Below are 24,293 nucleotides of genomic sequence, written 5' to 3'. Positions count from 1 at the left end.
CTTCATGTGTTTCACAGTTCGTGGATGCAAGGGAACACAATGGGGAAGTTAATAGTGACGTATTGAAGAAAGACCACGTTACAAAAGAGTCTATTGAGGTCTTTAAATGCATTAAGGTAGACAACCCCTCAGGACCTGATCAAGCATATCCAGGGACATCAACTATGAACAGACTGTGAACCACGGGTGTCAGAGGTGATGGGGAGAAGGCAGAAGACTGGGGTTAGGAGGGAAAACAAGATCAGCCACGATTGAATGGCGAAGTAGACCTGACGGGCCGAATGGTCTGATTCTACTCCCATCATACAATTCAATACAATACAATACAATATATCTTTATTGTCATTGTACCCAGGGGTACAACGAGATTGGGAATGCGCCTCCCATACGATGCACTAATTTAGGTAATTTAGACAGCAGCAACCCAACGAAACGAACAGTTGTAACAGTTTTGGACAGGGTAAAGTGCAAGTTGATCTATGCGTTGTGGCCATCCGGCTCAGCAGGACCGGTTCATAGCAGCTATGGCCCTGGGGATGAAGCTGTTCCTGAGTCTGGAGGTGCGGGCGTAGAAGGCCTTGTATCGTCTGCCCGATGGAAGGAGTTCGAACAGACTGTTGCAGGGGTGTGAAGAGTCTTTGTGGATGCTGGTGGCTTTTCTGAGGCATCGTGTGTTGTAGATGCCCTCCAAGTCTGGTAGCTGTGTTCCGATGGCCCTCTGAGCTCTATGGACTACCCGCTGTAGAGCTTTCCTTTCTGCCTCCGTGCAGCTGAGGTACCACACAGGGATTCCATGCGTTAGGATGCTCTCTATGGTGCAGCGGTAGAAGGTCGTCAGCAGCTGTTGGGGTAGACCAGACTTTTTCAGTGTTCTTAAGTAGAACAGTCTTTGTTGTGCCTTCTTGACCAGCGCAGCTGTGTTATTGGACCATGTTAGGTCCTCCGAAATGTGAGTGCCCAGAAACTTGAAGCTGGACACTCTCTCCACACTGACCCCATTGATAGAGATCGGGGCATATTCCCCGTTATGTGACCTACGGAAGTTGATGATCAGCTCCTTGGTCTTGGTGGTATTTAGGGACAGGTTGTTATCCGAGCACCAGTCCGCCAGGTTCTGCACCTCCGCTCTATAGTTTGTTTCATCCCCGTTGGTGATCAGCCCGATCACCGTTGTGTCATCTGCAAACTTGACAATGGTGTTGGTGTCGAATGCAGGAACACAGTCGTGTGTGAAGAGGGAGTAGAGCATGGGGCTCAGAACACAGCCCTGTGGTGTGCCGGTACTCAGGGTGATAGTGGAGGACAGGTGCGGGCCCATTCTCACTGCCTGCGGTCGTTCCAGCAGGAAGTCCAGGATCCAGTCACATAATGACGAGCTAAGGCCTAGCTGGTGGAGTTTGGTGATGAGCTTGGTGGGGATGACCGTGTTGAAGGCGGAGCTATAGTCTATGAATAGCATCCTCACGTACGTGCCCTGTCTCTCTAGGTGAGTCAGGACAGTGTGAAGAGCCAGAGAGATGGCGTCCTCTGTAGATCTATTTGCCCTGTATGCAAATTGATCATTCATGAACATGTGGAATTGTCAAGCTACTGGTGGCAACACGTTTATCTTCCATAGCCACGGATGGAGTAACGGGAGATGGTGGTAGCTGTGCCCCATTTTAAAAAGGTTGCAAGGACATTTCTGTGAACTGAAGAAAGGGAAGCCTTATATCAGTGGCGGATAACTTACTGGAAGGGATTATACATGCATCTGGAAAGCCAAGAACTGATTCAGGATAGGCAGCAAAGGGTAGCTTGCTAGGCTCTCTGGAAGGTTATATGACATGCGCTCTAGGCAAGCCAGCCAATACCTACAACATTGGCTTGAAGGTAGAAAGCTGAGGGTGGTGATATTGGGATATTTTTCTTTCTGCAGGGCTCCAAAAGTGGTGTATCACTGGGATCGATGCTAGGTCCACTGTTGTTTCTTATTTATCTGAATGATTTGGATGTGAATATTAGGGGCATGGTTACTAAGTTTACGAATGAAAACAAAATTCGGGATATAGTGGACAGTGAAGATGGTCATCTATCATTACGATGGGATCTTGATCAGCTGGGTCAATGGGCCAAGGAATGGCAGATGGAGTTTAATTTGGATAAATGAGAGGTTTTGCATTTTGGTGCTTCTTTCTTAGATACCTTGCCATAGTTAATAGACAATAGACAATAGACAATAGGTGCAGGAGTAGGCCATTTGGCCCTTCGAGCCAGCACCGCCATTCACCGTGATCATGGCTGATCATGCACAATTAGTACCCCGTTCCTGCCTTCTCCCCATATCCCTTGACTCCACTATCATTAAGAGCACTAACTAACTCTCTTTTGAATGCATCCAGTGAATTGGCCTCCACTGCCTTCTGAAGCAGAGAGTTCCACAGCTTCACAACTCTCTGAGTGAAAAAGTTTTTCCTCATCTCCGTTCTAAATGGCCTACCCCTTATTCTTATACTGTGGCCCCTGGTTCTGGACTCCCCCAAAATCGGGAACATGTTTCCTGCCTCTAGCGTGTCCAATCCCTTAATAATCTTATATGTTTCAATAAGATCCCCTCTCATCCTTCTAAATTCCAGAGTATACAAGCCTAGCCGCTCCAGTCTTTCAACATACGACAGTCCCGCCATTCCGGGAATTAACCTCGTGAATCGACGCTGCTCTTAAGCATTGAAGTATCTGAATGCAGCAGATTGTAGGTCTATATAATTTCTTCTTCACCTGGGATCACCAATGTATGTCGGTGACTCTGAAAGAGGGTTTTCGATTGATTGCCTGAAAAATACAGCATGGAAACAGGCTCTTCGGCCCACTGAGTCTACACAACCATCCATTCACTCAAGTTTTAAAGAGACACAAAATGGTGCAGCAATTCAACGGGCCAGGCAGCATCCCTAGAGAACATGGAAAGGTGACGTTTCGGTTTGGAACCCTTCTTCAGACCCAAAAAGTCGCCTATCCATGTTCTCCGGGGATGCTGGCTGACCTGTTGAGTTGCTCCAGCATTTTGTCTATCCTTGGTAAACCAGCATCTGCACTTCTTTGTTACAGCACTATAGTTCCACATTAGCCCACTTTCTCTTCAACTCCCTATAAAGTAGGGGCAACCTACAAGGCCAATTAACCTACGAACCTGAATATCTTTGGGATTCAGTGGCGCAGTGGAAGAGTCGTTGCCTTATAGCGCCAGAGATCCGGGTTCAATCCTGACTACGGGTGCAGTCCGTATGGAGTTTGTATGTTCTCCCCGCGACCGCGTGGGTTTTCTCTGAGATCTTTGGTTTCCTCCAAAGATGTTCAGGTTTGTAGGTTAATTGCGTTGGTGTAATTGTAAAATTGTCCCTAGTGTGTGTGGGATAGTATTCATGTGCTGGGATCGCTGGTCTGTGTAAACTCGGTGGGCCGAAGGGCCTATTTCCACACTGCATCTTTAAACTAAACTAAACTAAACTAAAAAAATGTATGAGGAAACCAGAGCACCCAGAAGAAATCCACGCAGTCATGGAAGGAATGTGCAAACTCCACACAGACAGCACCCGGACCTGGGTTATAGGTCGAGCAGGCTAGGACTTTATTCCTTGGTGAGCAGGTGGATGAGGGGCGATCTTATAGAGGTGTACAAAATCATGAGAGGAATAGATCAGGTAGATCAAGAACCAGAGGAGGACATAGGTTTACAGTGAGGGAGGAAAGATTTAATATGAACACTGCGGGTAACCTTTTCTGCTGCCGAACGGGCTGCCGAGGAGGTGGTTGAGGCAGGTTCTATTGCATTGTTTAAGAAACATTTAGACTGATCCATGGATAGGACATGTTTGAGGGATATGGGCCAAACGCGGGCAGGTGGGACTAGTGTAGATGTGGGCAAGATGGGCCGAAGGCCCTGTTTCCACGCTGTGTGACTCTATGACTTTATGACTCTACCAAAAGCACAATTTGATGATTGACCTGGAAATAAGTATGAACATATGACAAATTGATGCCCAATTGCACTGTGCTAGAAAGAACAGTGAAATTCAATCCAATTCAAGGATCCCCACTTTTATGGCTATGCTCCCTTCACACTGCCACCATCAGGCAGGAGGTATTAAAAACCTGAAGTCCCACACCACCAGGTATAGAAACAGCTACTTTCCTTTGAACAGCTACTTTCCTACAATTGTGTTGGAAGGAATTGCAGATGCTGGTTTAAACCGAAGATAGATACAAATAGCAGAATTAACTCAGCGGGTCAGACAGCATGTTCTGGAGAAATGGAAGTGTTCTAAAAATGCAGTTTAAAACAGTAAGGACATGGACAGTTCATCACATAAAAAACACAGATTTATATAAAAATATAAAATAAAAAATAACAATTGAAAGTTACTTTTAATTCCCTCATCTAAATTGTTAATATATATTGGAAATAACTGGGGTCCCAGCACTGAGCCTTTGCGGCACCCCACTAGTCACTAGTGTTGATTAACAGCTGGGAAACAAAGCACAAAAATAAACAGACCCATCTCGGACAGACAAGCATTGGTTAATGGAGGTACAAGGTACATGGAGAGGACAGGTTTGGAGGGATATGGACCAAATGGTGGCAGGTGGGACTATTGTACCTGGCACATATTGGCCAGTGTGGGTAAGTTGGGCCGAAGGGCCTGTTTCCACACTGTATCACTCTATGCCTCCATGGCTCTAAGTGGCTTAAATGCCTGGACTGCAAACAGTTACAATCTGAACTGATAATATTACTGTGAGGATCAAACGTGACGTATCCAGGCTGGCTGATGAAATGAACCAAATTGTGAATGGAGGTTCTGATGAGGATACAAGGTGTTGTAGGAAAGTTGGGTGGATTGGCAATGATGTGGAACAGATATGAAAAAAATCACTTCTGACCTCATGACCGAAGAAGGGTCACAGCCCGAAATGTCAGTTAATCCATGTCCATCAGAGATGCTGCCTGACCCGCTGAGTTACTCCAGCACTTTATGCCTTTTTTTCCAGAAATCTCTCCATTGATTCCAAAGTTCAAATCATTAATGTGAATTGGCAAATGGCAGAATCCATCACAAATCCATATCGCAAAATCATCACGGACAGAGGAATCTATTCATTCCATTGGGAATACTGAACTTCCAATTAATTCTTAATTAAGTTCTGCATTTCCTGCAATATTTTCCGTGGAATTTCCTTACCAAGCTTTGAGGTTTCTTTCTGTTAACAGAACAGAACAACTTGATGTTAGAGAAAATATTTTCTTTCGTGTGTTATACCTTACACCTTGCAACGGACTTCCAGAGATTTTGAGAGAAATAATAACGATGATGGTGTTCCAAATTTACCATGTTTTACTGGCAAATTGCCAGTTGGAATCTATACACTAAAACTCTCGTTTGTTCGATTGTTTGTTCCTGAACTACAGCCAAAACGGTACAGGATAGCGCGACAGTTTTAAGCCCACCTTACTCACCGTCGTCCCTTTGGTGCTAATGGAAGAAGTTTCATTGGAATCGGTGTTATATTTTTTAAGTTATTCACATTTTAAAGTTTAAATCTATTTCCTAGGGAGGGAGGGGGGAGGGAGGGGGAGAGGGGGGGGGGAGAGGGGAGAGGGAGGGGGTGGTGGAGGGGAGGGGGGTGGTGGGGGGGAGAGGGTGCTGCACCAATGCAGGAGAGGTTTGGGTCCAACGGGTCCACTTGGTCTAGTGTTTTATAATTCAGTGACTGTATATTTAAAGCTGCATTGATAACTGTTTTTGGAAAACAAATTCCTCATATTTAATTTGTAAAGCTTGCTTTAAGTAGTTAGTCTTGATATTCTGCTGAATAAGGATGAGGTTTCCGAGGACTTAGAAGGATGACTAAAATAGGCCAAAGTCAGCATGGTTTTGTGAAAGGGAGATTTTGCCTGACAAGTCTATAGCAGCATAGATAAAGGAGTGGCAGTGGATATTGTTTACCTGGATTATTGGAAGGGCTTTGATAAGGTGCTGCACATGAGACTGCTAAACAAGATGAGAGCCCATGGTATGAGAGGGGAGATACTAGCATGGATGAAAGATTGGCTGAATATCAGAAGGCAAAGAATGGGATAAAGGGGGATTTTTCTGGTTGGCTGCCAGTGACTATCAGTGTTCCGCAGGGGGTCGGTGCTGGAGCCGCTACTCCTCACGTTGTACATCAATAATGTGGATGATGGAAATAATGGCTTTGTGGCCATGTTTACAGATGATACAAAGATAGGTGGAAGGGCAGGTAGTATAGACGAAGCAGGGACCCTGCAGAAGGACTTGGTCAAGTTAGGAGAGTGGACAAAGAAGTGGCAAATGGAATACAGCGCAGTAAAATGTGCGGTCATGCACATTGGTAGTTGGAATAAAGGCATAGACTCTTTTCTAAATGGGGAGAGAATTTTGAAATTGGAGGTGTAAAGGGACTTGGTGCAGGATTGCCAAAAGGGTTCTTTGTTGTTTAATCAGTAGCAAGAAAGGAAAATGTTAGCATTTATTTAGAAAGCACTAGAATACACAAAAACCGGGATGTAACGCTGAGGCTTTATAAGGCACTGGTCAGACTGCATTTGGGGTATTGTGAGCAGTTTTGGGCCCCATATCTGGTGAAGGATGCCCTGCCATTGGAGAGGATCCAGATGTACTTTATGAGAATGATCCCGGGGATGATCGGGTAAATTTGAGATGAGCGTTGGATGTTTCTGGGCCTGTGTTCGCCGGAGTTTAGAAGGACGAGGGGGGGACCTCATTGAAACTTACGGAATAGTGAAAGGCTTGGACAGAGTGGACATGGAGAGGATGTTTCCACTAGTGGGAGAGTCTAGGTCTAGAGGCCACAGCCTCAGAAAAAAAGGACGTACCATTAGAAAGAAGATAAGGAGGGATTTATTTAATCGGAGGGTGGTGAATCTGAGGAATTAATTGCCACATACGGCTGTGGAGGCTAAATAATTGGGTATTTTTAAAGTGGAAATTGATAGATTCTTGATCAGTACGGGTGTCAAAGGTTATGGGGAGAAGGCAGGAGAATGGGGTTGAGAGGGAAAGATAGATCAGCCATGATTGAATGGCAGAGTAGCTGATGGGCCGAATGGCCTAATTCTGCTCCTATAACTTATGAACTTATGTGTAAAAGGCACATGAAGGGATTTTGATGCCACAATGTAGAAATGCTATTGTTTAGGAAGCTTCAGTGTTTGACCCATTTACAATGGGAAAGGTGATCACCACGTAAACAGGCATTTATGATGGCAGAATGCTTTGATGTAGGAATTTCTCCTTCTTGTTTGTAGTTATCTCATGGTATTTAATTGAGTTTACTTTAAAGGTACATGGGAACACGGAAGCAGGCTCTTCGGCCCACCGAGTCTGTGCCGCCCAGCGATCCCCACACACTAACACTATCCTACACACACTTGGGATAATTTACAATTTTACCAAGCCTATTAGCCTCCAAATCTGTCCGTCTGTGGAGTGTGAGGGGAAACCGAAGGTTGTGGATGAAACCCAAGCAGGTCATGGGGAGAAGGTAAAAATTGCGTATAGACAGCGCCCGTGGTGAGGATCGAACCCGGGTCCCCACTGCTGCAATGCGGCAACTCTACCGCCGAGTCAGGATAGGTGAGAGGAACCTAAGGGTATTCTCTGTGATCTCGCCACGGGCACGCGTGACACGTTTCATGGTTCGTATTCCGAAATTTGCGCACGTTTAATAAATCAGCTGCAGCAAACTCCAAAACAATGATGGAAGCGAATGTTTATTGAGCACTCAGCTCTACCAATTACACCAAAGTTCACGAATTACAACTTGTGAAAAAGATCAAAAGGAGAGAGAGAGAGAGAGAGAGCAAAGGCAAACGCAATATTTGCATTTAAAGGAAGAATGATTTTATTGGTCGTCATTTTGAGAAAATAGGCAGGTGTGGATTGGAATGATGATCTTGCTGACATCCACAATAGTTGTTTGACTGCATCTTCACCGGTACTTGGAGCTCAATTGGTGTACAAGTTCCTCAAGGAATTTGTCGATGGCATGGTGAGTTGCAGGGCTGAACGTGGGCAGACGAGTGGCCAGGGTGACCACAATGATGTGAGAAAACAGCTGTGAAAGTAAAACAGGACATCGTGAGGTGGTGCTAATATATTCTCAACGCATCTTTTTTTTTTTTTTGCTCGCTTGCACTTTGAGGATCTTTTATGTGCGATGCACGAGCCAAAATATGCCCAGCCTAAACACGTTCAGACTGCGGAAAGTGCACATAAATGAACTTGAAAATGCATTGCTGTTTGTCCGACTCTAACGTCAGGGTGTGGGACACGGTGAGGATATGAAAGGGTTACCTACGTCAAAGTTGTGGGGATCCACAAGCAGTTCATGACCATGTTTAGTGGCCAGCTTCTCCAGGTGTTTGGGCAGGTTGTCCAGGTTTTCAGCCGCCTTCAGCACGGCATTTATTACCTTGGCGCCAAGAGCTTTGACCGGGGCATCGGTGGCATGGTAGCCGCTGAAATTCGGGAAGTATGTCTTGGTTTGAGGATGGAGCTCAAACAGCCTTCAAGGAACATGGGAAAGAAAGGCAGAGAAGTAATTTGCAGACACAGGGTACAATAAATCTCTCCTCGGATTACACTCCATTACTTCCAGACCGGCAATTACATTAGTTTGGAAAAACTGCAACTCCATTCAGAGAGTGGAGCTATTGCACACTTTATTAATAATTGTATCGCTGTTCTTGGGAAATGCAAGAAAAATGTTGACAATCACAATTAATCGATGAAAGAACAGTCAATATTCTGAACGTTTAAGAACATTACCTGGCTAAGGCATCAGCACCCACAGCTTCAGCATGTGCCTTAATGAGTTCGGCCACATGGTGGATTTCTTGTTTGTTGGCGTCTGAGAGGACCATTGTTGCTGAGTTTTTCTCTCTTGCCGATCTCTCGGTGCTTGCAAGATAGCTCCTGCTCGACGCGCCCTGTATTTATTGCCATCCGAGCCGAGCCGCCTCTCCCCTCCCCTCACCTCCCCATTGGTGGTGGGGACGCACTCACGGTCTATTGGATGAGCTCAAACGTAGTGATGAGGGGCGACACCGAGAGAGAGACAACCACCTGCTTCACTCACAGCTGTTAGCAAAGATATCCCACTGCACAAGGCACAACCCCTCCGCCCCACACACTTCAATTTGAAACAGTAGGGGGAAAAAAATTGCAGATGCTGGTTTAAATCGAAGGTAGACACAAAATGCTGGAGTAACTCAGCGGGTCAGGCAGCATCTCGGGAGAGGAGGAATGAGTGACATTTCGGGTCGAGTCTGAAGAAGTGTCTTGACCCGAAACATTACCCACTCCTTCTCTCCCGAGATGCTGCCTGACCCGCTGAGTTACTCCAGCATTTTGTGTCTACCTTCAATTTGAAACACTGTAGCAAAGGTTTACAGTTTGCGTCATGTAAATCTCCAGTAAATATACCTATATGGCGAGTCCGAAACTTGTTGGTTGTAGACGAAGTTTATTGCAGCCGCAATACACGAATACAGAGTTAAACAACAAGGTACAGGACAACCAATACAAACTTACTGTCTTCCTTGAAGACTTCGCCGAACTGGCTAAATCGGGCGCCAAACGCGCACATGACATCGCTGGCCAATCAGCGATGTCGTTCCCTGGACCAATCCCCATGGTCGTGTTCCCACGTGACCTCGCTGGCCAATCCGAGGGTTCGACGACCTGGACCATTCTCTATGGTCGCTACATGACCCCCCCAGAACCCGAGGTGCGGAACCTAGCTGGGAGCCGGATTTCGCGACCATAACGAGTACGGAGAGGGACAGCCTGAACCACAGGAGCCGGAGGTTCCGGACTTGGTGGAACAGCCGGAACGAGAGGTTCTGGAGGAACTACCGGCACGGGGGGTCCTGGAGGAACTGCCGAAACGGGGGGTCCTGGAGGAACTGTCGTAACGGGGGTTTCTGGACTGGGCGGAACTAACGGAGGTCGGCCTCTCCTAGGGGTTTGACCGACCAGGACTGGTTGATCCGGGTCCAAATGGGCAGGTTTGAGCCGGGACACCGAGACGAGTTCACTCTTGCCGCCCATGTCTAAGGTGAAAGTAGCCGTTCCCTTACGTAAAACCCGGAACAGCCCTTGATAGACCCTCTGCAACGGGGCGCGATGGGCATCTTTACGCAGAAAAACAAACTCACAGTCCTTCAGGGAAGACGGTTCATGTACCATGGGACATCCATGACGTGAAGTCGGCACTGGAGCCAGGGAGCCCACCCGTTCCCGGAGAGATGCTAATGCTGATGGGACTGTAGGGAGCAGGGCTGAAGGGTCCGGAAACAGATCTCCGGGTACTCGAAGTGTCGAGCCATATACTAGCTCTGCGGACGACGCACCGAGATCTGGCTTAGGAGCAGTCCGGATGCCCAAAAGAACCCAAGGGAGTTGGTCTACCCAGTCCGGACCTTCAAGCCTTGCACTGGTGGACTGGTAAGCCGAAGTGGTGGACTGGTAAGCCGAAACGGTATCCGCTAGGAGCTGTGCCTCCGCAAGCTCCTGTGGATCCACTTCGCAGTCCACCGCCGAAATAGGGGGAAAAGCAGGTCTAGACAGGGCGTCAGCAACGGCATTAAGCTTACCCGCGATATGACGGACATCTGTGGTAAATTCGGAGATAGCCGTCAGGTGCCGCTGCTGGCGGGCCGACCATGGGTCAGACAATTTCAAAAAAGCAAATGTTAATGGCTTGTGGTCCGTAAATGCCACAAATGGGCGGCCCTCGAGGAAATACCTGAAATGACGGACAGCTAAATAGAGAGCTGGAAGCTCTCGGTCAAATGCGCTATATTTCAGCTCGGCCGAATTTAGTTGCCGGCTGAAAAACGCTAAAGGCTGCCAACGGCCACCGACCTGCTGCTCCAGAACCCCACCCACCGCCACGTCAGAGGCGTCAACCGTCAGGGCCGTGGGGGCGGAGGGGCTCGGATGGACCAACATGGTGGCGTCTGCCAAGGCTGCCTTAGCTGCCGTAAAAGCCGACTCTGCGGTCGGGGACCACAACAACTCTACCGGATTCCCTGCAAGGCATTGGAAAAGCGGGCGCAGGACTCGCGCCGCTGCCGGAACGAATCTATGGTAGAAATTAACCATGCCTACGAACTCCTGCAGCCCTTTTACTGTGGTGGGCCTGGGAAAAGCCCGGATAGCCTCCACCTTCTCGGGCAAAGGGGCGGCGCCGGCAGGAGTAATTCTGTGCCCTAGAAAATCGAGGGCAGGCAGGCCGAATTGACATTTGGAGGGTTGGATAATGAGCCCGTGGTCTTGGAGCCGCTGGAACACGGTCCGCAAATGGGCCTGGTGTTCCTGCACTGAGGGGCTGGCTACCAGGGTGTCGTCTAAATAAATAAACAAAAAGGGTAAACCCCGGCCCACGCGGTCCATCAGTCGCTGGAAAGCCTGTGCCGCGTTCTTTAAACCGAAAGGCATACGCAACCATTCAAACAACCCGAACGGAGTAATAGTTGCAGTTTTTTGTATGTCCTCCGGTCGCACCGGAATCTGATGGTATCCTCGCACCAAATCGATTTTGGAAAACACCACCGCTCCTTCCAGCCCAGATGAAAAGTCCTGTAGGTGCGGTATGGGGTAGCGATCAGCCGTGGTGACAGCATTGAGACGCCAATAATCGCCACATGGCCTCCACCCCCCAGATGCCTTGGAGACCATGTGTAACGGCGAGGCCCACGGGCTGTCAGACTGACGGACAATTCCCATTTCCTCCATCTTCCTGAACTCCGCCCTTGCCACCACCAGTTTGTCTGGCGGTAGTCTCCTGGCCCGAGCGAAAACGGGAGGGCCTTCGGTGCGGATGTGATGGACTACACCGTGCTTAGCCGAAGGTGCGTCAAAACGTTGGACGAGCAGCTCTGGGAACTCTGCCAGAATCGCAGCATACGAGTCGGGGGCCGCGACGACGGCCTGGACAGTAGGGCTGGGCGAGGAGGCGATTGCCGGAGCGACGTGCTCCTCTTCGGCAGAGGGTCGGAGGTCGTTACCGCGGACATCAGGAACCAGTGAAAAAGCCCAGAGAAAATCTGCGCCCAGGATCGCTTGTTTGACGTCGGCTATGATGAATGGCCATTCGTACGTGCGGAGGCCTAACACAAGGGACATCTTCCGTGTACCGAAAGTGCGAATTGGGCTGCCATTAACCGCGATGAGGGTGGGACCTGTCTTACCCGATCTGGTTTCGAGGTCGGTCGGCGGCACTATGCTGACGATGGCTCCCGTGTCTACCAAAAATTCTGTGTCCGTGAATCGATCATGGACATAGAGGCGCCGGTTCTGGCCAATCGTAACTGCCCCTATGTACGATCGGCCGAGGCATTTCCCGCGAAGGTACAAGGCAAACGACAGTTGCGGGATTCGTTACCCCATCGTAGGTGATAATAGCACCAGCCGCGCTTGTGCGGATCTTTTTGGCGGGCTTTCGGAGAATTGGCGGGAGACGTGGCGCCATCTTGCCGTCGCTGTGGCGTGGTCACCGATGTCGAGACTTTGTTGATTGAACTACTTGCCTTGTTTTTTGCCGCTATGAGCGCGTCCGCTTTCGCTGCATATGCTTCGGGGTCCTTAAAAGAACAATCCGTAAGCAGCAGTCGGACATCCTCGGGAAGTTTCTCGCGGAATGCCTGTTCAAACATCGGGCAATCCGTATGCTCACCGGCTAGCACCATCATTTCAGCCATGCGGACGGAAGGCAGTTGGTCTCCAAGATCCGGTAGGTGCAGAAGTTTTGCCGCACCACCATGCTTATTAAACCCGAAGGTTCGCAGTAATACCTTCTTCATGGCCTCGTACTTGTCTTCCGCAGGTGAATTTACGATGAACCGCATCACGCGCTTGGTTGTGTCCGGCGATAGAGCGCTGACGAGGTAGAAGTACTTCGTGGATTCGTCCGACACCTTCTTTATATGGAATTGAGCCTCGGCGTGGATAAACCAAGCTTGCGGTGCGTACGTCCAAAATAACGGAAGATGAACGCCTGCCGCGCTTGACTCCGGTGTGCCCTGCTCGGTCATCGTCAACGAGGCGTCGGGTTCCTGCTCAGTCGGTGATCGTCCAGATCACGTCGGGGTCACCAATATGGCGAGTCCGAAACTTGTTGGTTGTAGACGAAGTTTATTGCAGCCGCAATACACGAATACAGAGTTAAACAACAAGGTACAGGACAACCAATACAAACTTACTGTCTTCCTTGAAGACTTCGCCGAACTGGCTAAATCGGGCGCCAAACGCGCACATGACATCGCTGGCCAATCAGCGATGTCGTTCCCTGGACCAATCCCCATGGTCGCGTTCCCACGTGACCTCGCTGGCCAATCCGAGGGTTCGACGACCTGGACCATTCTCTATGGTCGCTACACCTAAATGTATTGTGTTTCATATTATTTCATTTATTATTTTCACGCGTGCCGAGGTACAGTGAAAAGCTCTTGTTTGCGTGCTATCCAGTCAAAGAAAAGACTATGCATGAATACAATCAAGCCGCCCAGAATTCACAAATAAAGGATAAACATTTAGTGCAAGAAAAGTCCGATAAAAGGTCTCCAATGAGGTACTTGGGAGGCCAGGACCGCTCTCTTGTTGAAGATAGGATTGTTTAGTTGCCTGATAACAGCTGGGATGAGATTGTCCCTGAATTTGGAAGTGTACATTTTCAGGCTTCTATACCTCTTGGCTGGTGGGAGAAGGTGACCATGGTGAGACTGGTCTTTGGTAATGTTGGTGGCCTTGCCCAGCCAGCGTGAGGTATAAATGGAGTCAATGGAAGGGAGGTTCCAATAGTCTATTGTCTATTCCTCACATATTCGTCTTGAGAGCCTCTTAAATGCCACTATTAGTTCCACTTCCACCACCAGCCCAGTCTACATATCTGCTCCTCATTCTGCCACTGGTTATTGGTGAGCCTGTGCCTGTAGTATAATGCCATTGGGATGTATGGCCTTCCTCGTTTTTCATCTCTACCATATTGCCTGTGAATGAAAGGAGGGGGAGTATGAGTGTGAACCCAAAGGTATGAACATTGAATTCTCCTACTGTAGATAAATACAAATGCCCCTCCTCTTCTTTCCCCCATCCCGACCCCCCTCTACTTTCCCCTGCCTCCCCTTCTCTCTTCTGTGCCCCACCTTGACTCAAACCTATATCCTTCCTCTGGCTTCATAATTCACTATTCTTCAATCCTTTTATCTCAAACCTGTTTTTCATCTCTGGCCTTGCCCAACCATCTGCCTAAGGACCCCCCCACCCCCACCCCCCCCACCCCCACCCCCCCCCCCCCCATCCCTCCCTTTTCTTCAATGAGACCTGGGTGTCCTTGTACATCAGTCACTGAGAATAAGCATGCAGGTAGAGCAGGCAGTGAAGAAAGCTAATGGCATGTTGGCCGACATTATTAGAGGATTTGAGTTTAGGAGCAAGGAGGTCCTATTGCAGTTGTACAGGGCCCTGGTGAGATCACACCTGGAGTATTGTGTGCAGTTTTGGTCTCCTAATTTGAGAAAGGACATTCTTGCTATTGAGGGAGTGCAACATAGGTTCACCAAGTTAATTCCCAAGATGGCGGGACTGACATATGAGGAAAGAATGGATCAACTGGGCTTGTATTCACTGGAATTTAGAAGGATGAGAGGGGATCTTATAGAAACATATAACATTCTTAAGGGATTGGACAGGCTAGATGCAAGAGAAATGTTCCCCATGTCGGGGGAGTCCAGAACCAGGGGTCACAATTTAAGAATAATGGGTAGGTTATTTAGGTCTGAGATGAGGAAAAAAAAAATTCACCCAGAGTTGTGAATCTGTGGAATTCTCTGCCACAGAAGGCGGTGGAGGCCAATTCACTGGATGTTTTCAAGAGAGAGTTAGATATAGCTCTTAGGGCTAACGGAATCAAGGGATATGGGGAAAAAGCAGGAACGAGGTACTGATTTTGGATGATCAGCCATGATCATATTGAATGGCGTTGCTGGTTCGAAGGGCCGAATGGCCTACTCCTGCACCTATTTTCTATGTTTCTGTTAATACTCAGTTTAAACAAGCCTATTGTCCCCAATTTCATTTGCTCCAATTTTGAGTCTGAAGAAGGGTCTCGACCCGAAACATCACCTATCCATGTTCTCCAGAGATGCTGCCTGACCTGCAGAGTTACTCCAGCACTTTGTGTCCTTTTGTTCACCTCCTCCTGCATGTAACCTTATCAAAAGTCTGTTGATAAACCAACACACCACAAAACCTAGATAGAGACAAAATGCTGGAGTAACCCAGCAGGACAGGGAGCACCTCTGGAGAGAAGGAATGGGTGATGTTTTCGGGTCAAGACCCTTCTTCAGACTTCTGAAGAAGAGTCTTGATGCAAAACGTCACCAATTCCTCTCTCCAGAGGTGCTGCCTGTCCCACTGAGTTACTCCAGCATTTTGTCTCTATCTTTGATGTAAACCAGCAATACTACAAACCCTAGTCTCTGATCAATATTAACCATGACATCCTCTGTCTCCTTAGATCTCTTTGAAACCTCTGAAAAGTTAATCATCCGGATTCTTGGAATTTGTCAGTTTTTAAGGTCTTTAACCTTTCCAGTAGAATGTGTCTACTACATTTTTGCTATCTATTTCGTGGTTCTCTATTTTTTTTCTCTGGTGGAACATGAACATAAAGTATTTGCTTACTTCTTCTTCCATTCAATTATATAATTATGTAATTATGTAATTATTTAAATATTCCTCATTTTTTATTCTCTTCACTCTGTTTGTAAAAGAAAACATACATTTGGCCGAATTGGCCTTTTCCTTTTTACATGCCAACGGATGGTCTTAGAGTCTATTTTTGCAAGTTTCACCTCATATTCCATTTTCCCATTAAGTATCAATTCCCTGAATCTTAAGATACTCCCAGTCTTCGGGCTTACTGCTTGTCAAGGCTTTTTTTGGATGCCTTTGCCTTAGATTTAATACTGTCTTTAATTTCATCGATAATACAGAGTTGGAGGGCAATTTTGTGTAGGGATTTGTGCCTTTGTAGCAAAACATGCACTTTTTTCCTCTAGGATCCAGCGAATGTCTTCCCACTGCTACGCCCTTTGCCCTAGTTTCTCAAACTATCATTGCCGATCAGCTCAAAACTTATTTTTTGCTTTTCAACGCATGGACCTGAGGATAAAACTACTCTTTGCTGGGAGATATTTCCCCACAGTTTATTAATGAGCACTTTCTCAGAACTCAGAACAAGATCTAAAACCGTCAGTAGACACACAATGCTGGAGTAACTCAGTGGGTCAGGCAGCATCTCTGGAGAGAAGGAATGGGTGACGTTTCGTGTCGAGACAACTTTTTCAGAACTTTTTCTAAAACCGCCTGCTCCCCTGTCACAATTTCTAATCCTCGTCTATCATTCTTGTCTATAGATGAACTAAATTTCTCTCCAAAGCACAATGTTAAATCCATCTTGCCATAGGACTGTGAATGCCCATGGCTTAGTTTACCATTGAATGGACACACTGAATGGATGTTTACTTTTCGGCACATCTAACAAATTATCGAGTAAAAGCAAGGAACCGCACAGTCTAAAATGTAGAAACTGGAAACTGCAAAGGACTGAAGAAGGGTCCTGATCCGAAACGTCATCTATCCATGTTCTCCAGGGATGCTGCCTGACCTGCTGAGTTACTCCAGCACTTTGTGTGCTACCAAATTATAGATCCCCCTGTAGACAGGCAAAATGTTCCTACTTGAAAGTTAATTGCAGAATCAGCAGTCAAAATGGCTGCAAGGACCATGACAGGCATATTACTGAAGCAGCCCAGTATTTCAGAACACTGACTGAAAATAACTTTCCATCAATGTCCTAAATATTGTTTTCTTTTGTCCTAAACATTCCCTAAGCAGAATCCCATGTCTTCAATCGTACTTTATCAGATTCAATGTTACATCTTACACTAAATGTTGCACCCTTTATCCTTTGTAGAGTCATAGAGTCTCACAACATGGAAACAGGCCCTTCGGTCCAACTTGACCATACCGGCCAATATGTCCCGTCTACACTAGTCCCACCTGCCTGCGTGTGGCCCAAATCCCTCTAAACCTGTCCTATCCATGTAACTGTCTAAATGTTTCTTAAACTTTCCAATAGTCCCAGCCTCAACTACCTGCTCTGGTAGCTCGTTCCACACATCCACCACCCTTTGTGTAAAAAAGTTACCACTCAGGTTCCTATTAAATCTTTCTCCCCTCACCTTAAACCTAGGTCCTCTGGTCCTCGATTCGGTGCATTGTGAACCCCTTGATTATATTCATGTGTAGTCTTTTCTTTGACTGGATAGCACGCAAACAAATGCTTTTCAATGTATGTCGGCACACACGATAACAATAAATATACTAAAGTAAACGAGGCATAAACAAGCACATTATTCAAAATATATTATATTAGATGAGGGTTTGGTTTCAACATCAGAAATGTATATATTTCTGCCTTTTGAAAATTATTCTGTTTAATGGAAAAGTGTAAGAGGAAAATGGAAATGTAAGAGTTGAACTTGTTACATCTTGTTCAAATGGAAGAGTTGAACCAAGAGAGGATTGTACAGTTTGAAAGTGGATGCGTTGAGATATTATTCAGCAGAATTGGGTTGTGCTTCTTTGCGTTGGGCGGGGGTGGGGGGGTGGGGGGGGGGGGTGGGGGGAGAAGTGAAGCACAAACAGCAGGTGGTTATCTTAACGCTCGCACACAGAAGGGTGAAGCTTACTGGGGGAACCTGGGTCCAGCCCATAAGCACTCAGCCTATGACAGTCGGGTCTTGGTCAGAGATGATCTCCGCTGCTACCTATAAAAGTGGAGTCAGAACTCCAGACCGACACAGCTATCTTGTGCAAGAAGTGGCAGTGAAAGCTCAACCTCCAAAATGGTGAAAATAACAGACAAAGAAGCCGCGTACATCACCGACATCTGGAGCAAATTGGACAAGAAAGTGACAACTGCCCATGCCCTGGAAAGGTATGATGAAAATGTCTTTTTGATTTAAGTTTAGTTCATGCATTATATCTTCAAGTCTGGTTGCAATGAAGGTTCTTTCATTCTCAATGCATTTGTAAACCTTGCTACAGGGTGAGGGAGCAGGTATTCAACAGGGCACTGAGGTTCCAGTCAGATCTACGGATGCTCTGTTGTTATCATGATGCAAATTGACTCAATGATGAGCCAGGGGGGGTTAAATGGTTTCCGAGCTTTCACAAAACCCTGGATGACTTTTGCTTTTCCCCTCCAGGGTGTTCACGGTCTATCCCTGGACGACCAGGCTGTTTAAAAGCTTCCATGGCCATTTCAAAGCCGGCGACAGTGGTGTCCAAGGTCATGCAGAGAAAGTTGTAGGAGCTCTGGATACGGCAGTCTTGCACCTGCATGACATAGACGCTGCCTACAAGAAGCTCAGCGAGAAACATCAACTCATTGGAGTAGACACTCAAAACTTCAAGGTAGGAACTTGAGTGGAAAGTTGATTCACTAATCCTTGTTCACCACTCATCAGTTGCGGCAATGTGTCCTGCGTCGTTTGTGCGGCTCAGTGTGGCAGCAGTTAGTGTGGCTGCTTCACAGCTCCCGTGAGGATGGTTCAATCCTGACCTTGGCTGCTGCCTTTCAAGAGTTTCCTTCAGGTTTCTGCGGCTACAAGCTAATCAGTTACTGTGCATTACCCAATGGGTTGGCAAAGAGAATCTAAGGGGCTTTGCTGGGCATCTACGGGAGCAGAATAAGTTATAGGATTACAGGGAAAAGGAGAGGGCTAATGGGCTTGCACCACTGGGAGGTGGCGTGGACCCAATGTGCAGAACGGCCTCATTCCGTGCCATTACCCGTGAGATCACTGGAGGATTTGGGGTTTGATTTTTGTTCCATTTCTTGTCTAATTATTGCTCTTTTCATTTCCAGCTTCTGGGCCAAGCCTTCCTTGTTGAACTCGCCATTCTGCTCAAAGAAGGGTTCACACCCGAGCTGCACGAAGCTGCATATAAGTTTTTCCTAGCCGTCGCAGGAGGTCTTTCCAGCCAATACCATTAGATCTGCATCCACCTGCATCCTCCACCATCTTCAACGTGTGCAATGAAAACATGCATCCTTGCCTCAATACACTCTGTGTGCTAAATGAACTCGTGTAACACCAGGTTCAAATCATGCTAAAATAAAGGTGGTGCAATATTCCACTTTGTCTGTTAATTTCTCCTGAAATGTCTTTCTGCTTCAATAAAGAAACGATCTTTCCCTCACAATTACCTCAGCTAGATGAAGGAAAAAAAATGTTCCCGATGTTGGGGGAGTCCAGAACCAGGGGTCACAGTTTAAGAATAATGGGTAGAGTATTCGGGACAGAAATGAGGAAAAATCTTATTCACCCAGAGAGTTGTGAATCTGTGGAATCCTCTGCCACAGAAGGCAGTGGAGGCCAATTCACTGGATGTTTTCAAGAGAGAGTTAGATTTAGCTCTTTGGGCTAAAGGAATCAAGGGATATGGGGGAAAAAGCAGGAAGGGGGTACTGATTTTAGATGATCAGCCATGATCATATTGAATGGCGGTGCTGGCTGGAAGGGCCGAATGGCCTACTCCTGCACTTATCTTTCTGTTTCTATGTTTCTATGAGGTTGACATTGGTCCTATCTTATAAAAAGAAACATATTTTACACAGGGTTTTCACTGCTTCAGGCCTGTGTGAAGCTCTTTTCATGTGGCAACATAGAGTTAATACAAATTCACTGCTGTACTTTGGGGGAAAACGGTAGCCAATTCTTCATGTGTTTCACAGTTCGTGGATGCAAGGGAACACAATGGGGAAGTTAATAGTGACGTATTGAAGAAAGGCCACGTTACAAAAGAGTCTATTGAGGTCTTTAAATGCATTAAGGTAGACAACCCCTCAGGACCTGATCAAGCATATCCAGGGACATCAACTATGAACAGACTGTGAACCACGGGTGTCAGGGGTGATGGGGAGAAGGCAGAAGACTGGGGTTAGGAGGGAAAACAAGATCAGCCACGATTGAATGGCGAAGTAGACCTGATGGGCCGAATGGCCTGATTCTACTCCCATCATTCATGAACTTGTGGAATTGTCCAGCTACTGGTGGCAACACGTTTATCTTCATTAACCACGGATGGAGTAAAGGAAGGGGGGTGGTAGCTGTGCCCCATTTTAAAAAGGTTGCAAGGAAATTTCTGCGAACTGAAGAAAGGGAAGCCTTATATCAGTGGTGGATAACTTACTGGAAGGGATTATACATGCATCTGGAAATCCAAGGACTGATTCAGGATAGGCAGCATAGGGTAGCTTGGTAGGCTCTCTGGAAGGTTATATGACATGCGCTCTAGGCCAGCCAGCCAATACATACAACATTGGCTTGAAGGTAGAAAGCTGAGGGTGGTGATATTGGGATATTTTTCTTTCTACAGGGCTCCAAAAGTGGTGTATCACTGGGATCGATGCTAGGTCCACTGTTGTTTCTTATTTATCTGAATGATTTGGATGTGAATATTAGGGGCATGGTTACTAAGTTTACGAATGAAAACAAAATTCGGGATATAGTGGACAGTGAAGATGGTCATCTATCATTACGATGGGATCTTGATCAGCTGGGTCAATGGGCCAAGGAATGGCAGATGGAGTTTAATTTGGATAAATGAGAGGTTTTGCATTTTGGTGCTTCTTTCTTAGATACCTTGCCATAGTTAATAGACAATAAACAATAGACAATAGGTGCAGGAGTAGGCCATTTGGCCCTTCGAGCCAGCACCGCCATTCACCGTGATCATGGCTGATCATGCACAATTAGTACCCCGTTCCTGCCTTCTCCCCATATCCCTTGACTCCACTATCATTAAGAGCACTAACTAACTCTCTTTTGAATGCATCCAGTGAATTGGCCTCCACTGCCTTCTGAAGCAGAGAGTTCCACAGCTTCACAACTCTCTGAGTGAAAAAGTTTTTCCTCATCTCCGTTCTAAATGGCCTACCCCTTATTCTTAAACTGTGGCTCCTGGTTCTGGACTCCCCCAAAATCGTGAACATGTTTCCTGCCTCTAGCGTGTCCAATCCCTTAATAATCTTATATGTTTCAATAAGATCCCCTCTCATCCTTCTAAATTCCAGAGTATACAAGCCTAGCCGCTCCAGTCTTTCAACATACGACAGTCCCGCCATTCCGGGAATTAACCTCGTGAATCGACGCTGCTCTTAAGCATTGAAGTATCTGAATGCAGCAGATTGTAGGGCCATATAATTTCTTCTTCACCTGGGATCACCAATGTATGTCGGTGACTCTGAAAGAGGGTTTTCGATTGATTGCCTGAAAAATACAGCATGGAAACAGGCTCTTCGGCCCACTGAGTCTACACAACCATACATTCACTCAAGTTTTAAAGAGACACAAAATGGTGCAGCAATTCAACGGGCCAGGCAGCATCCCTAGAGAACATGGAAAGGTGACGTTTCGGTTTGGAACCCTTCTTCAGACCCAAAAAGTCGCCTATCCATGTTCTCCGGGGATGCTGGCTGACCTGTTGAGTTGCTCCAGCATTTTGTCTATCCTTGGTAAACCAGCATCTGCACTTCTTTGTTACAGCACTATAGTTCCACATTAGCCCACTTTCTCTTCAACTCCCTATAAAGTAGGGGCAACCTACAAGGCCAATTAACCTACGAACCTGAATATCTTTGGGATTCAGTGGCGCAGTGGAAGAGTCGTTGCCTTATAGCGCCAGAGATCCGGGTTCAATCCTGACTACGGGTGCAGTCCGTATGGAGTTTGTATGTTCTCCCCGCGACCGCGTGGGTTTTCTCTGAGATCTTTGGTTTCCTCCAAAGATGTTCAGGTTTGTAGGTTAATTGCGTTGGTGTAATTGTAAAATTGTCCCTAGTGTGTGTGGGATAGTATTCATGTGCTGGGATCGCTGGTCTGTGTAAACTCGGTGGGCCGAAGGGCCTATTTCCACACTGCATCTTTAAACTAAACTAAACTAAACTAAAAAAATGTATGAGGAAACCAGAGCACCCAGAAGAAATCCACGCAGTCATGGAAGGAATGTGCAAACTCCACACAGACAGCACCCGGGCCTGGGTTATAGGTCGAGCAGAATAGGACTTTATTCCTTGGTGAGCAGGTGGATGAGGGGCGATCTTATAGAGGTGTACAAAATCATGAGAGGAATAGATCAGGTAGATCAAGAACCAGAGGAGGACATAGGTTTACAGTGAGGGAGGAAAGATTTAATATGAACACGGCGGGTAACCTTTTCTGCTGCCGAACGGGCTGCCGAGGAGGTGGTTGAGGCAGGTTCTATTGCATTGTTTAAGAAACATTTAGACTGATCCATGGATAGGACATGTTTGAGGGATATGGGCCAAACGCGGGCAGGTGGGACTAGTGTAGATGTGGGCAAGATGGGCCGAAGGCCCTGTTTCCACGCTGTGTGACTCTATGACTTTATGACTCTACCAAAAGCACAATTTGATGATTGACCTGGAAATAAGTATGAACATATGACAAATTGATGCCCAATTGCACTGTGCTAGAAAGAACAGTGAAATTCAATCCAATTCAAGGATCCCCACTTTTATGGCTACGCTCCCTTCACACTGCCACCATCAGGCAGGAGGTATTAAAAACCTGAAGTCCCACACCACCAGGTATAGAAACAGCTACTTTCCTTTGAACAGCTACTTTCCTACAATTGTGTTGGAAGGAATTGCAGATGCTGGTTTAAACCGAAGATAGATACAAATAGCAGAATTAACTCAGCGGGTCAGAGAGCTTGTTCTGGAGAAATGGAAGTGTTCTAAAAATGCAGTTTAAAACAGTAAGGACATGGACAGTTCATCACATAAAAAACACAGATTTATATAAAAATATAAAATAAAAAATAACAATTGAAAGTTACTTTTAATTACCTCGTCTAAATTGTTAATATATATTGGAAATAACTGGGGTCCCAGCACTGAGCCTTTGCGGCACCCCACTAGTCACTAGTGTTGATTAACAGCTGGGAAACAAAGCACAAAAATAAACAGACCCATCTCGGACAGACAAGCATTGGTTAATGGAGGTACAAGGTACATGGAGAGGACAGGTTTGGAGGGATATGGACCAAATGGTGGCAGGTGGGACTATTGTACCTGGCACATATTGGCCAGTGTGGGTAACTTGGGCCGAAGGGCCTGTTTCCACACTGTATCACTCTATGCCTCCATGGCTCTAAGTGGCTTAAATGCCTGGACTGCAAACAGTTACAATCTGAACTGATAATATTACTGTGAGGATCAAACGTGACGTATCCAGGCTGGCTGATGAAATGAACCAAATTGTGAATGGAGGTTCTGATGAGGATACAAGGTGTTGTAGGAAAGTTGGGTGGATTGGCAATGATGTGGAACAGATATGAAAAAAATCACTTCTGACCTCATGACCGAAGAAGGGTCACAGCCCGAAATGTCAGTTAATCCATGTCCATCAGAGATGCTGCCTGACCCGCTGAGTTACTCCAGCACTTTATGCCTTTTTTTCCAGAAATCTCTCCATTGATTCCAAAGTTCAAATCATTAATGTGAATTGGCAAATGGCAGAATCCATCACAAATCCATATCGCAAAATCATCACGGACAGAGGAATCTATTCATTCCATTGGGAATACTGAACCTCCAATTAATTCTTAATTAAGTTCTGCATTTCCTGCAATATTTTCCGTGGAATTTCCTTACCAAGCTTTGAGGTTTCTTTCTGTTAACAGAACAGAACAACTTGATGTTACAGAAAATATTTTCTTTCGTGTGTTATACCTTACACCTTGCAACGGACTTCCAGAGATTTTGAGAGAAATAATAACGATGATGGTGTTCCAAATTTACCACGTTTTACTGGCAAATTGCCAGTTGGAATCTATACACTAAAACTCTCGTTTGTTCGATTGTTTGTTCCTGAACTACAGCCAAAACGGTACAGGATAGCGCGACAGTTTTAAGCCCACCTTACTCACCGTCGTCCCTTTGGTGCTAATGGAAGAAGTTTCATTGGAATCGGTGTTATATTTTTTAAGTTATTCACATTTTAAAGTTTAAATCTATTTCCTAGGGAGGGAGGGGGGAGGTAGGGGGAGGGGGGGGGGAGAGGGGAGAGGGAGGGGGGTGGTGGAGGGGAGGGGGGTGGTGGGGGGGAG

General features: G+C 46.5%; 2 protein-coding genes across 2 annotated transcripts; one reads left to right on the top strand and one right to left on the bottom strand.

Moving 5' to 3' along the window:
- Positions 1-7,774: 7,774 nt before the first annotated feature.
- On the bottom strand, positions 7,775-9,006 carry LOC144604236 (hemoglobin subunit alpha-like). The gene is made up of 3 exons (XM_078418453.1): positions 8,850-9,006; positions 8,380-8,587; positions 7,775-8,136 (listed from the first exon to the last, which is right to left on the bottom strand). Exons 1-3 carry the CDS (start codon positions 8,942-8,944, stop codon positions 8,011-8,013), a joined length of 429 nt encoding a protein of 142 aa, XP_078274579.1. The 5' UTR covers positions 8,945-9,006; the 3' UTR covers positions 7,775-8,010.
- Positions 9,007-17,932: 8,926 nt separating this feature from the next.
- On the top strand, positions 17,933-19,292 carry LOC144604235 (hemoglobin subunit beta-like). The gene is made up of 3 exons (XM_078418452.1): positions 17,933-18,090; positions 18,362-18,569; positions 19,024-19,292. The coding sequence occupies exons 1-3, from the start codon at positions 17,999-18,001 to the stop codon at positions 19,150-19,152; spliced, it is 429 nt and encodes a 142-aa protein (XP_078274578.1). The 5' UTR covers positions 17,933-17,998; the 3' UTR covers positions 19,153-19,292.
- Positions 19,293-24,293: the final 5,001 nt, after the last annotated feature.

Source organism: Rhinoraja longicauda, chromosome 21 (assembly GCF_053455715.1).
Source record: "Rhinoraja longicauda isolate Sanriku21f chromosome 21, sRhiLon1.1, whole genome shotgun sequence".
Classification (NCBI taxonomy): domain Eukaryota; kingdom Metazoa; phylum Chordata; class Chondrichthyes; order Rajiformes; family Arhynchobatidae; genus Rhinoraja; species Rhinoraja longicauda.
This window is presented reverse-complemented; position numbering and strand designations above follow the sequence as displayed.